The sequence below is a fragment of the Homalodisca vitripennis genome, chromosome X, assembly GCF_021130785.1.
Source record: "Homalodisca vitripennis isolate AUS2020 chromosome X, UT_GWSS_2.1, whole genome shotgun sequence".
Taxonomy (NCBI): Eukaryota; Metazoa; Arthropoda; class Insecta; order Hemiptera; family Cicadellidae; genus Homalodisca; species Homalodisca vitripennis.
The window spans coordinates 17766486-17782110 of record NC_060215.1 but is presented as its reverse complement, the minus strand read 5'-3'; the positions used below and the strand labels follow the sequence as shown (position 1 = coordinate 17782110).

At 31.7% G+C, this 15625-nt stretch overlaps 1 protein-coding gene across 1 annotated transcript in view; it reads left to right on the top strand.

The window, feature by feature from the left end:
- Positions 1-14825, top strand: part of LOC124368748 (twitchin-like) — a 260447-nt gene extending 245622 nt beyond the window's left edge. The window contains 9 exon segments of the mRNA XM_046826091.1: positions 1646-1782; positions 3562-3691; positions 4481-4623; positions 5400-5556; positions 8508-8630; positions 10425-10622; positions 12876-12989; positions 13451-13665; positions 14607-14825. Coding sequence (XP_046682047.1) covers positions 1646-1782; positions 3562-3691; positions 4481-4623; positions 5400-5556; positions 8508-8630; positions 10425-10622; positions 12876-12989; positions 13451-13650 — 1202 coding nt within the window. The 3' untranslated portion in view covers positions 13651-13665; positions 14607-14825.
- Positions 14826-15625: the final 800 nt, after the last annotated feature.

Here is a 15625-nt window from a genome sequence, read left to right as displayed (position 1 = left end):
CATTACTTAAATGCAATTAGTTTTATTTCAATAACAATTTTTTAATTCCATATTCAATGTCTTATTTTTCTATAAAAAACACTGTTTGTTTTCATATTTGTCTAAATCACAATCTATATATTTTTAAAGTATAAAAACTCAGCACTTCTCTCCCTAGATGCATTAATGAAAAGAAACAAATGATAAAAACGAATTAATTGATCGTGCAGGTTAAGTTATTTCAGAAATTTGAGTTTGACAAGTATATAATTGTGGAGAACAATGTGTAACTCGGCGATAAAGAAATTATAGCACCCAAAATGTGAATTGATTTATAGCCACAAAAAAAGCTTTGATGATTTTTGAAACTAGTTTAGAATCGTTCAGTTTTATCGTATATTATTCGACTAGTCACTGAATTGCTGGTTGAGTAGATGTTAGATATTTTTGTACTAATGCTAGTTTAAAGTTTTTGAAATATTCATCACAATTGTTCAAAAATTTTGTTGAAAATTCTACATGCAATCTTTTGAACTCATAACACTGATACTTATGAGCGACCACTGAATTAATAGTCACAAAATGTTTGTGTAATCTTACAGTCAAAAGTAAAATACAACACAGAATCAGTGCTAAATGTATGTTGTTCTCTATTTATATGATGCCTAATAGTTAGGTATAAAGGAGTTTAGTAAAAATAATCACGACTCTCTGCCAATATATTTTATTCTTGAAATATCATTAAGAGCAGCTGTACTAATTGGTGATTATGATTTTAACCCCATAAAAATAATGTTAAACTTAAATCACTTGTACATCCTTATATTTAGTCGTACAATCATGAAAGATGACTCAATTGAAAGATATTATAAATACACATCCTAATGTTTTTTAGTTCTTTAAACATTTTTTTGGCTATTCATAAAAATTCATTCACTTTTTGTACTATACCATTTAAATATTCAATAAGTGTACAGTTTACAACGGAAACTAAAAATCATTTTGACGTTTATCGATAATATCTGCAAAATGAAACACCTCCCTCAACTGTACAACCAAAAATAAGGTTGAGAAAGTGTTAAAAGTTTTATTTGAGTAAAATTCAAAATTATTTCACTATTAGTGGCACTATAAAATTCTGAAGTTATAAATATTTAAAATTCTTGTTCCAAAAAATTTTGGAATAATTTTAGTGTGTACAATTCATTTTGTAAAACAACACAAATTTTACAATTGTTATAATGTGCGTACATTTCCGTAAAACTATTACTAAGTATCATTTTTAATTAATGAATTGAGATGGAATTAAAGCACGTTTTAATTCAAGCAGGAACTTTGTTGTTTTATTGTAGTAGTATGTGGAACAATTTATACCAATTAGACTACTCATGTCTTATGCACCTCTACTTCTAGATAGACTGACTCTGTACACTAAAATATACTTTCAAATTACTGTGCTCTGATTTCTCTTTCACTTTCATTAACAAGCTAATATCTGGTAATAACACTGAACATCTTTGTAACTCCACTTACATTCATTATTTTCCATAGTGCACTCTCTTTGCACTATTTAACCACGGACACGGATACAAGCACAGATTACACTGCAGTTAGTGTAAGTGTTTGGCAGTGAGAGAGCAGCACTAATCAAGTGTATTGTGGTTAGACCGCAGGTATATCGAGCAACCTCTGCGCTCGGCTCAGACGATCATCACCAACAGGAGTCTGGTGACTTCCAGTAACACCAACACTTCAACCAACACCTCCTCCAACTACAACCGCAGCCAAATCTCGACCTCACAGGTCTGTATACCTACCGTACTTTGGCTTTAGAGACAGTGGTGGAAACTGTGGTTACAGTTGTAAGCAGCATATCCCCACTGTCTGTAGAAATATCTAGCGTTAATCTACCCACAGACTATATAAGTTTTGAGTCCGATTCGGAATCTGAAAACCAACACTAGAAATCCATTTTATTATGAAGCAGCGACCAGCAATGGCACACAGCCCCGCAAGAGTATCTAGTAGGATAAACGACTAAAGTTTCTTTATATTTTGATGTTCTATTAGTTTTATATCCAAGTTCTTTATAATTTCAAAATGACCTGAATGCTGTCTTGGAGCATAGTTGTTACAACACTGTAAAAGCTCTTATAATTTAACTTTTTCATCAGTTATCACTCATGAAACTCCAAGAACTACGCCGGTTCCATATTCTTCCCATTCTACATTCAATTATCTAAACTAGAACTCCTGTCTGATCACTTCAGTTTGATCTCTGATATTAGTATCACTTTACTATCAATTCCCATTCATAGATCAACAATTTTTAATAGGTCGTTTACTGTTCAGGCTTGTCACTTTTGGAACGATCTCCCTGGTGATATTAAAAGTAATGAGGGTCGTTTCGTTTTTGGGGCGAGGGTTAGGGACATGCTACTGGGTACTGGGGGGGGGGGACTGTGGGGTGACGGGCGGTGGTTCTTGCGGTGTGTGTGAGGTCAGCAGTGTGTTGGAGCGGTTGAATGTGTTATTATTATTTTTCTCTTTTACATTGTTAGCTTTTTTTATCTTTCATTAAGAATAATATTATTAAGTTCCTTGAGTTATTTTATGTGAATTAGGCAATTGTGTTTACATTTTATTATAAAGTTAAGTATGTTAAAAGTTTACATGTGTCTGTATTTAATTATTGTTAATTAATTTATTGTTAATAATATGATATGAGGTTGAGTGGTAGAGAGGGCTTTACAGCCGTAACTCCACCTCTTTAATAAAGGTATTTTTCATTTCATTTTACTTCATTATTCTTCTAAGTTGCACAGTTTTTTTTTAGTTTATTGCAGTCTGTCAGATCTTGAAAAGATGTTTTTGGAGTGGCCAAGAGCTAAATTTTGATTTTTTTAAAGAAGTATTTATGTAGTAACCCTTATAGCACTAAAAGTTTTGCATCAAGAAAATTGACTCTATTCTTTTAGCAGTTTACCATTTTTTTATTGAAATCCCATTTAAATCTCAAAAATCTTTGGAAAGCGATGGTTTTTGTATTTTGAAAACCCACCATTTCTGCAAGAAATGACTTTATCACTGCACCCTTATTATTTAGACCTTATTGTACAATTTTTGACTATTTCACAAACCTCTTTATTTAAACTGTATGGTATGTAATAAACTAAGATAGAAAACTTGGAGAAAATAAAAACTTCATTTTTTGTGTAAGGCACTCAAGCCTATAGCAATAATTGGGATATAGGTATTTTCGATACTTTTTGTTTATAACCGAGATATAAGAGTTATATAGCCTTAGCTTTTTATTATGAGTTTCATACTGCATTTGATGCTGGTATATTACAGTTAAGCTTTTTTATCATGTACATAAACATATCCTAGTTTTTATGTAGCTAACATTTTAAATCTTCTAAAGTCTTAATCTCATCATGTATTGTTGTCGATTAAAACTTAAAGAGTTAACAAACCATCTATGTTTTTTTTAGTATACATGTTTATGGCTACAATGCATAGTTGCAGTGTGGGCTTAAGTTAATTATTCCTAATTTTTGACAATGTTTTAATGAATTACAGACAACAAGCCACAACTCAACATCAACCAACACCACATCAGACAAAAAGACAATGAAGAAGTATGGCAGTAAACTGGGAGATAGCAAAAGCAGTCCTTCACGATCAAGAAGTGCCACCAAGGAACTGATCCGTAAGTAACCACTTATTTAAGTTTATCAGGAACGTATTACCAAGATTTTTCAATTGGATTATGTTTCCACCTTTAGTGTAATGCTGTCATTCACAACTTATTTTCTTTTTGAAACTGAGAATTTGGGAATCCACCTTCTTCAATTTACAGATCCTTCTCATAAATATTTTATATACGGTTCTATTTTTGTTAGAGCAGTCAATATGATTGGAGATAAAAAATCGTAATATTGGTGTTTGTTAACTGATCACTAAGATCAAAACTAAAATTATGTATCTATCAATTGGACATAAAATTATAATTTTAAACAAATTAATTTTGTAAACATTTTCAATGTACATCTTCCATGAACCAACTGAAATTAAATTGTTAAGTCTCTTTTGAGATTGGAATTGAAATTATATATTCACTACAAAACAACAGTGGAAGTTATACATATCAGGCTGTGACAGGGAGAGAGTACTTACGTAATCAGAAATGAAAAGCTTAATGAAGAGAGTACACAATAAATTCTAAGAAAATAGATATAACTTAAAAGGAAAAACTAAGCAAATTAATGAAAAAGAAAAAATTAATTACTTACTAATAAAATAAATAGTTTATTAATGTTTTGATTTATTTCAAGATTCAATCATTCTTTATTCATAGAAATGTATAGTTGTACAAAGGAGAAAACTAGAATCTACAATCTTGTACTGTAAACATTGACTAAAACCACCTCAGAAAAAAACATCACACCCTGTTTTGGTTTATTGTTGACTCGTGTTGATTCAAGTTCATGTTGTCCAGTGCCCCCAGATGACTCTATGTGCCCACCAGAGTTCACACAGAAGCTGATTGACCGATCAGTCAATGATGGAGAGCCCTTGGAGCTCACCTGCTACATCAAGGGAGATCCGGACCCTCAGGTCACGTGGCTAAAGAATGGAAAGGTGAGCCATTCTTTTTTACCTCTTGGATGTTCATTTGACTAAAAAATTTGCTAAAGATATAATTTGCTTTACAAAGTTACAGTACTTCAGCTTTAATATATTACAGTAAAGTTAATATACATTACTGCCCAGTCAATTTACGGCTACTAACCTGGACATTCAGTTAGAACTTTACACCGGAAAAATCTAAAACATTTATCATAATCATATGCAGATTTCAAAATCTACATATATTGTACTTTAAACTGTAACATTCCATTTTTAGAATTAATAAATAAACTGGTGCTTATGTTGTTGAATAAAATATTAACCAAAATAAAATAATTTAATGTTTTCATTATTTTTAATATATATTATGTACATGGATTCAATGAAACCATCATCAGGTACAAGTAAATCAAATAATATTATATTAACATTTGTTAGAAGTGCCTCGCGGCTAAATTTTATATTTAATTTATGTAATTAATTAAAGTCTATCAAATAATTTTGTTGTTGTTAAAACATCTTTGTAATTCAACAGTAAGAAGGATTAATTTTGGAAATTTTTTGGAAAATCTTATTAGGTAGGTCTCAGGATAACCTCTTAAAATAGAGATCTAGTGCCATTCGTCAAGATAATGTTTATGATCTTGTAATAAAATTACATATTTTTTTCATTTATTAGGCAACGATATTTTGTTTGGTTGTCTTATTCGTATTTTATAACCTGTATTTAAACGTTATTGGAAAATTTTAGTTACGTAGCATTTGTGAATGATTTGTACCTGTTTCAGACGCTGAGGTCATCTGATGTAGTTGACCTCAAGTACCGTAACGGCCTAGCAACCCTTAACATTGCAGAGGTCTTTCCAGAAGACGAAGGCGAATACGTCTGTAGAGCCTCTAACTCCTTGGGTACCGTCGAAAGCAAATGCAAGCTCACAGTCATAGGTAAGTGTATCTTTTCTTTGGTAACCAACCCTACTCATTCATAGAATATTTTATTACTTGTAATATCTCTATTCATCTGTTAGGCTGAAATCACTGGCCATAAGTAATAAATAATGTAGTGCTGGTGAAAACTTACATCCAGCTGGTGATCTCCAGCTCGTATTCTACATCATTATTCCAATTTAATTGCTCATCAATAAAGATTAACAACATTTTAGCACAGCTATCATCATTTTAGCATTTTACCAACATCATTAATACGAGTACATTATCTTATACAAAATAATTATGTATACTTTTATGATTTATTCATGAAGCTGCAGGTCTTGGATAACATTTTTTTTAATATGTGAATTTTGAGTTTAGCTCCAGTTCACCTTACTGTTAGTGCGGCATCTAAAATGTGAAGTTTTCATAAACTTGACCCAAATTCCATTTGATGTCTTGTTTATCTGAAGAGATCCAAAAAAATCAGCAACAAATAAGCTCAAAACAGGCCTCTTTTTTTAGATTTTTTTAAAACGAACATGACTCCAGATTCCAGGAGTCAAGTCTGTGACATTTACAGATTTCAGAAGCTGCACTTAGAGGAAGTTGAACTGGAACTAAACTTAACATTCACATTGAATAAACCCTTCCCGAAACTGTTTGATTTAGGCACTCTACTACACTTCTTATGTTATGTATTTAAAATAGAACTTCAGGCTGCTCTTCAGTATAAATTTCCAGGACAGTTGTATCAAAGTTCTTAGCACAGACCAAGGCGAAAATCTGTACCCAATATGTTGCCAACCTATTTGGGATATACAGTCAAAAATACCTTCAACCACAAAATGATTCAATCATTTCATTAAATGTCACAAATTCACTTACAACATAGTGTTTCTGGATGTTTTCCACAAACTGTAAATATATCTCTAATTGGTGCTAATTTGTCCAAGGATTTCCTCTCACATTGGGTTGGAATAATAACAAACCTTAGTGGACGTAGAACAAATTTGTATAGTTTTATGGACACCTAACCCATCTGTAGACCTGAGATCACGTAAATTAAAGTGAGATGCTTTCAAAATATTCACCTTATACAGAATAACAAACATAAGTTTCATCTCTGCTGGTGTTGAAGGTTACAATTCCTTTCCGTCACAAGCATCACTTTATGTGCCTCAATCCATATGTTTGTGTTTTCTATGATCTCTTTTACATTTCTTCCATAAAAAACCGCAATAATTCTTCAGTTGGTGTTTTGGCTTGCTTGTTTCCAATATGCCCAACTCTCATTTGAATAAAGTTTCTGTTTTGGGTTCTTACTTGTGGCTTTGGTTGAAGGTCCCAGAGCACAGTATAATCTTTGCTAATACAATCAAGTCTTCTATCAGCATAAACCAAAATATAACCCAGCAGGGATCACTTCTGGCTGGTTTATACCTTCCAGATGAAGGTACAGTAAAAACCGATTTGTCACTTAAATCTGGGCAACCCTATGGATGTTAAGGAGCGGCACATCATTAACCGCAAATGTTGAGATTCTGGTATGCAAGGCCAATTCGATAGGTCTAATCTACTGCGGGAGATGACTGTTGGGAGTTTGGTGGGGTTCATTCCCTAACTATCAGAGGTTCTTGCTAGCCTCAACAAGGGTGTGCTACCCTTGCCTGCTTTGACTGGAGAGGCTGGTTCAGACCTGGCCTCCTGGGGGAACATGACTGAGATTAGTGCCCTAATTCTTCCTCATGGGTCTTGATAGGAGGTGGCCCCTACCCCCTAACCCTACCCATCCTGAATATCCTGTCACTCTAGAAGCAGCGTTTAGGTCCTTTAGGACTAAATGTAATTTATAATTTTCATGTCTTAAAATGGAAAAACACATAACTAAAACCTAGGTTAAAACAAACAAATCACACCAAGTGCAAGTGGACTAAGTGCAATTTATAAGCTTCTTGTTCTAAGAGAACAAAAAAAAAAACAAAAGATTGTATCCTAATCTTTTTTTTAGAGGAATATTTTCAAGCTTCTCAGTGTTGCCAAGTACAAAACACTGTGCTTCCTTGACACCACCTTCGTCTTCCATGTCATTATTGCCTTCTAGAATTAAAATTTGATTGAGATATTCAGAATCATTGTTGTCTTAAAACTATTCCTTACTGTCACAAAACAATTGATGCCTAAACGCTTTGTCTTCTTTATTCATCACCTTTTCTATACTACTTAATAGGTTGGCAATGCTATTATCTTTGCTGTTGTCCAGTTTACAAAAATTCCAAACTTGAAAATAATAAAATATATTGAAAATAATAACTTATCATAAGCACTTTAAATTACATTAATTAATTACATTAACAGTTACATTCATTATTGATGCTTTTTTTTTAATACGGTTCATTTAAGGTTAATTTAATATATAATTTAAATAAATGGATTTATTTTTAGTTATAAATGTATATATGTATGTTAGTTTTATTTTTTACGAGGTTAAGTGGTAGAGAGGACTTTATAGTCCTAACTTCACCTCTAATAAAGACATTTTTCATTTCACTTTAAAAAAACAAATAACATGTCTTATGGAAAAAGTAGAAAAAGCAGTCATGCAATGGATTGCACTAAAAGTCCAGTTTTTACAAATATGTGTGAGGGTGCAATTGGAGGATCATTCAGTCCTTTACATAAGCTGTACTGACACTGACCAAAGGAAGATAGTTGTTTGCAGTGTAAGTTCCGATTCTTAGAAGGTTGTTCGTTAGGTTACTTGAAGCTCATTGATTCAAATTTGAGAAAATTTCAGCTGTAGTTTCCAGTTAACCAGAGGAAAACCCCTTGATGTACCACTTACCGGTTTAAGATAGTTATGACTAAGAACTCATGAATACTTTTACAATGGATTTTTGCAGAAAACTTTTGATTGATTTAATAGACCATAGTCTAATCCTAGTATTGCGTTTCTGCTATTTCAGCGACCAACACTGCAGTCCCATTGAAACCTGGGGAGAAGGACAGTGCTCCCAGGATAGTCAGCCACCTCAAGTCGGAGTTTGTGAAGGACGGAGACCCAGTTGTGTTGTCCGTCAGGATAATAGGTGAGTAACGCTATCGTCAAAGTTGATAGATTGTGTCATCGTGTATGACCTAACCTCTAAAAGACCTTGGGCTACAAAATTGATCCAGTTTCTAAAATCAATTTGGATATTTCATATGAAATATTCATATGTTTTCGGTCCAATAATGATAAGGTTTATATCAGTTACTTGCTCTAAATATATTGGGTTAATTGTTGTATCAGGTCTATCAATTTTTATCAGGCTACTTCAACTCAGAGTCAAGTTTGAAATGATACATCCAACTATTTGATTCGGAAGAGGATAACTAATTTAAAGACCAAACCCAAAGTCTGGCTAGAACGTAGCCTCTAGGAGCTCTTCGTTGTACTCAATTCCTTTGCAAAATTCCTTAATGAACGAGAAGTTTTACAGGTTCAGGGAGATTATTATTTATTGGAAATCATATCTGAAAAATGATAATGTTGCACTCACAAGGATAACATGACACGGTTAAACATTATTGCTAGTTATCCTTACTTTGATTGGAATATACATTTAAAGAGAAAAGTGAAGATAGTCTACTTGAAATGATGTAAGATTAATTACAATACAAAACTAATTTCTTAAAACTTTTTTAGCTAAGTGATGGACTACTGAATACCGTAAGTCATTAACACCTTATATGTCATAATAGTTCTGAACTTTGAATTATAATTATGAAGAAAAAGATTATACATATCTTATGTCCATTTCCAGTTGTGTTCAGTGGTATGGTCTAAATCCCATTATGGGTTATGGCAATCAGTCAATTTAAGATTTAAACATAAAACACAATTACATCCACACCACAAAACTGTTATAGAGATGATCTAGTTTTGTGGGGGTGAACATAGCTCAATGAGATGTTATCAGTTATTACAACTTACTAGACAATGAGATAAAAGTATTGAAACTAACGATGTCTATACCTTAGAAGTTAAAAAAATGATAAAGGAAACCTTTTTGATATTCTTGTCTGCATCTACAGTTCTTTTATAATTTGCTGAGTATATAACGGAATCTTAAAAGTAGAAAGTTTTGTGTACAAAGCAGTGATCATTAACATTACTAAATTATCAGGATTAATATAGATACTTTATAACCTTCTTTAGCTGTATACCTTTAAGTTTAATTAAATTTTACTAGAGATATTCTCTAAATTCTGTTCAGGTTAAAAAATATACTGTTTGGAGAATCAACAAATTGCAAAATCTTTTTTTTAAGGAGAGGCCGATCCCCTTTTAAGCCTTATTCTGCCCATCCTCATGGGCTAACGGTTTGTGCGAGGAACTTATCAAACAGAATAAGGGAGATACAAGATTGTGGTACTGATAAATAGTGCTATGGCCACAAACAGGATTCAAACCTGCATTATCTCAAACTCAGATCCAAATTCCGACGTCTTAGACAGTTTGGCCATCCTCACTCTCAACATACCTTTGTCACGAAAAAACAAAACTCAATGAATATTTACCTTTTCCATACCATAGAATTATAGTTTTTGGTCTTCGAATGAGGATGACTTAATGGTTTTTTTCAGTGGTGTGAAAACCAAATGCTTGCTTGAATTCAGAACATCTTCTAAGAACTGTGTTTCTGATTTAGAAAAACTTTGTATTCTTAAAAAAGAAAAGGAAACAAGTATGTTGACTATTAATAATCGAGAGAACATGGCCTGTATAGGATTTGGAATGTACCATCAATAGTTAAGACAAAAATAATTCTTACATAGTTTTAAGTCTCTTTAACTAACTTTTGATCGTATAATATCATAACTTTTATTTATATATTTAGGAGCTCAGAAGTTTGATGTGATTTGGCTACACAACAACAAGGAAATAAAGCCCAGCAAAGACTTCCAATACACTAATACGGCAAATATTTACAAACTGAACATTGCTGAAATCTTCCCTGAGGATTCCGGCATCTACACGTGTGAGGCGTTCAATGACCAGGGAGAGTCTTTCAGCAGTTGTACGCTTACAGTTTTAGGTGAGTAAGTTGGCTTTGTTTGTAAAATTATGTTTTATAATCTCAGATTTGGCTCTTAGTTAGTTTTAAGACAACACTGTAATCATAGCTTCCACGGACTACAATTACTGGCTCTACTTACTTACTTGTTTGCATACTTACTTTTTTAATGCATGCCATTTGGACTAAATGTTGTGTCCACATACTGTTTTTATAGATACATCAGCTATAAATAAAAATTGAATGACTTTAATTTTTAAATAAACTTAAGCTTTCTTGTAACGCAATTCTTTGACTAAATAAAAACAACATACCAAAGGAGTGAATCTACATTTTGACTAAATAAAGAAATTAATACAAAAATGATGATTTGGAAAATAGAAGCGCTTGTTATTAATATCAAAAATGATTTATTTTTCAATTGTGCATCAAACGATTGCAATATATTACAAATGCCACACAGTTTATGGGATTAGAATATACAAGAAAAATCATAGTTTACTCTGTACCAAGCAACATCTGTGGTCACCTGACACAAATTGAGCCATAGAAGGAATACGTTTTTAGATTTTAATTAAAATTGCACAAACCTTTAAAAATTTGTCTATTGGTATTGTAAGAAATATGATATCCCTAATGTGCCAGACACAATGAATTTTCTTAAGCAAAGTTTGATTAAAAGATAAAACGCATTGCGTTTGAAAGCTAATAATGCAGAAAAGGTTTCAGAGACCATCCCATCACTCCAAATCACAAAGTTTCTGGTTGACTCTGTAAAAACCATCCGCTCATCTAATATCACACCCATTAACTGAGATCATAAATGATTCATTTAAACAGGGAGTATTCCCTGACAGTTAGAAATATTTCAAAAAATAAATTGGACATGTCAAATTATTGACATATTTCTACCCGTCAACTTGGTCAAATGGGTTTGAAAAACTTTTTCAGGTGCCTTTTGGATTTCATTGACACATTTAAAAGTCTCACTGACTTTCAGTTTAGTTTCCTTTGAAAAGATTCAACCAATGATAAAGTTTCATGTATGTCAACATAGATTTACAGTCGTTTTCTCAAGATCATGTAGTCTCTGTGCTCTGTAATCTCTCCAAGACATTTGACGTTGTCAATCATGAACTTCTCTTCAAGGAAATTGAACATTAAGGTATCCACGGAAGCGTGTGTCCAATTTGTGGAAACCCAAAATTTCTTATATTTAATATGTTTAATTGAGTCAAGCTAGAATAGTGTAAACGAAAACTTATATCAATAATTCAATAAGCCTAAGTGAAATCCACTATGAATTGCTTCTCAAGCATATGGCACATTGGAGAACAGACGTGGCTGGCCTAAAACATTTATTTTGTAAAATTATTCGTAAAAAGTTATTTCTTTGGCAATCTAAACTGTCCATTTTGTGGTTCTTTAAAAGTAGTTCTTATACATTTCAATTTTATAACTTTTACTAGCTGTTTCCCGCGGCTTCGCACGCGTCTCTTAAGCTTTGCCCGTATATTTCTTTGCCTTCAAATAGTGTTTGGATATTTTAATATACGTAACTACTGTGTTGTAATTGCAGTTTATAATGTGCAGGCGCTTTGATAACTTTTATATCTTGCAGTACAGCCTGGTGGTTAGTTACATCAATGGGCATTGCGTATAAACCTTCTACATAGAAAATACACAAATTTTCATAGTGATCGGTCCAATAGTTTCTGAGTCTATAAAGGACAAACACACAAACATTCATTTTTTATATATTATGATTGCAGAAACAGTTTAAACAAAATTTGTCGTTTCTCTTAAGCTTACTCTATGCTTTAAAACTATAAGTGTAAAGAAATTTATATATAAATATATTTTTTGTCGCATTATATATGTTTACAAAAGAACAGCTGATTAAAAATTTTTTTTTCCCTGAATCGGGAAAGGGATAAAAAAGTATCCTATAACCTTCTACAGATCAAGACGAACAAATTTAAAAAAAAAATTAGGCGAATCCGTCCAGCCGTTTGTGAGTGAGTGATGCTGTTACACACGAACAGTTTCATTTTTATATATATAGATTTGTAAATAAAAATACACAAATAAAACGTTATTGCTTTCATCAAGATTTAAATTTTTGTGTACAGGATAAAAATATGTATCTATATAAGTAATACAGGGAAAGGTGAGGTAATACCTTATGGCTGGTTACAAAGAGAGGCTGGTTATCTACTGGACACAGGCAATTTACTAATTAAATTATATAATTATTCTTATTTCTTCTTTCAGTTCCAAACGAACAACCCAAAAGTCCAGTGTTCAAAACATTCCCGCGGTCAGCAACCGTGCAAGAAGGAGAAAGCATAGAATTCGACTGTGAATTTAAGGATGCCCCAACAAAAGGTAATTTACATTTTTACTTATATATCATTTCAGTATAACTTCTAGACCTAATAATAGTAACAGTAAAGGGATAAAGTCTGTGCTATGCTCAGGGAATGTTTATTTCACTAGTTGGGTTAGTTAGGGTCATGAGTAAAAATGTATTTCATTTCCAAGCATCTAATCAACCCATAGGAGTTGGTGGATCTGAGTACATCATTGTTCATCATGTTCACCTTAGTGTCAAAAGATTAATGAACTTATCAGTTACGTTTGAAGAATAGTATTCCGTGTCATTAACAATTATAATGTTAAAAGTGAAAGTTCATGTTGATATTACGAATATAAGATTAGACATTATAGCACTCTTTTGAAAAGTTTAAATCGATGAAAATTGTACCTAGTTTTATAATAAGTGACAAATTAAGTACATTGGATTATTAAAGTAAATAATAATTTTTAACATTATTGATTTTTTTCAGTAACGTGGTTTAAGGATGCAACTCCAATTGATGAAGGAAGTTCAAAATACGAATTTGTACAAGCTGGAAAGAAATTCCAGTTCAAAATTTTGAGTGGTACAAGCCTGGATATGGGCCAGTATGTTGTCAAAGCAACAGATAAGACTGGGGAATCATCAGCTGCTTTCTCCGTTAATGTGTATTCGTCCGGTGAATTATAAATAAATAAAATAAAGGTAAGTTTCTTTAAATATACTTTCCCACTGACTGGTTAAATTAACCATAACCGTTTATTTTACTGAATTTGTAGTATTATTTTTCTTATAAAAATTAATGATACAAATTGTTAAAATAAACATATCATGTAGAAAAATTTTAAATTATTATTTAAAACAAACCTCAACTGGGTCATGAAATATGAAAATCTCTCTTTTAATTTCAAAGTAAATATGTCTCTGTTTCCATAGAGAAAAACGGAGCATTTTGAATAATGCCAAATAATCTAATTCTCAGCTATCACTATATTTTATAAATAAACATTTTTTGTATATAAATACAACATGTTACCTGAAATGTTTTATGACATGTAAATGGAAATAACAGGATACATTACAATATACCTGAGTAACTGAACTTATTAATAATAATAGTGTCAAAAGATATTAAGAAATGTCTTAATAAAAATCAAAAATTCCTAAAAAAAGAAAGAGAAAACAGTAACCAGAAAATGATAACAGCAAACTTGTTTCACTATACAACACATTAACTTATCCAATAAACAATACATGGATAATTCCACTTTTAGGTGAAACCGGTTTTTTAGGAACCGCGTGATCAGCTAACCCCGTCTCCGTTAAATATTTTAAAATACTAAGCCAATGTTAGTTTGCTAGTGTTTAATATGTAAAGCTGATTTTTCACAGCCCACATGACTTCAGAGAGATCAGTAAACGTTTAATAAAGGATAAAACTAGGGAACATTTTAATCTCCAAATTAAATTTTGATTTAAACAATTCAAGTTTAAACACTAAGTTGTTATCGGAAATGACATACTTGGTTCAATTTATAAACAAAAGCAAGTTTTAAACTCACCAATATCATATTTATTGTGTACCTATACAATTAATACTTTCAATACAATGTACTGTATTTAACTTTGGAACCATTTTGTTGCAGAACTTTCTGGTAAGTCCTTCATCTTCCAAGAAGAAAAAATGCAATCGTCTTCGGCGCATTTCCTTGAATAGTTTCGTCATTATGTCCATCAAAGAAAAAATCACAAAAAAAGGAGTCACTAATTTTCCCAATACTCACCAATTGCTTAATACATGTACATTTCTGTAATGTACTCGTAAATATTTAAATAAATGTAATTTATTATTTTAATTACTTAAATGCAATGTGTATTAATTTATTCCGCTCCATTGGTTGTTACCTGATAATAAATAGTATTGTTTTTTTAGTCTTGACTAAAAGTAGAGACAAATCAAACAAAATAAGTCTCTTGTAGATATTTTTCAGTATATCAAATATTCATTTTACTTTAATTTAAATAATTCAAATATAAGAAAGTTATATTGAAGAATGATTTGTTGAAAAGTAAACTAATGATTTTGAGAGACTTTATCAAAATATAATGTTACATATTCATTTCATAGTTCTATTCACAAGATTAGATTCATTAAAAACGTTATATCACTGGATAATGGGGGAAGTGTACTACCTAGGAGCTCAAATGTCAAAAACCGAAAGTCATGTGACAGAAAAATGAGAGCTACCAACTTTCTTCAAATTCAGAATCAGTACTGTCCTGCTCCTGTTGATTCAGTTGTATACTGATTCACTGTCTAAACTGATTTATGTGGTATCTCTGTAGTTTTGCCTTAAAAGCCAGCTGTACTGACGGTCATCTTGATTGTAGCTCTACAAGCACAATTTTAAACCTGATGCACTTTTATGACCTTACTAATCATACAATTATGAGAGATATCTCATTTTTAAAGTTTAATTAATATACAGCCAAACATTTGTAGTTCTTTTTACGTGTATTCAGAAAAAAAAAATTAAAACTTTGTTGTACTTCATTGTTTAGATATTAAAAAGAACATCCTTAACAAAAACACTGAAATGAATTTAGATGCATATTAAGTATATTTTTCAAATGAGACACCCCCACAATGCTACAATAAAAAAAT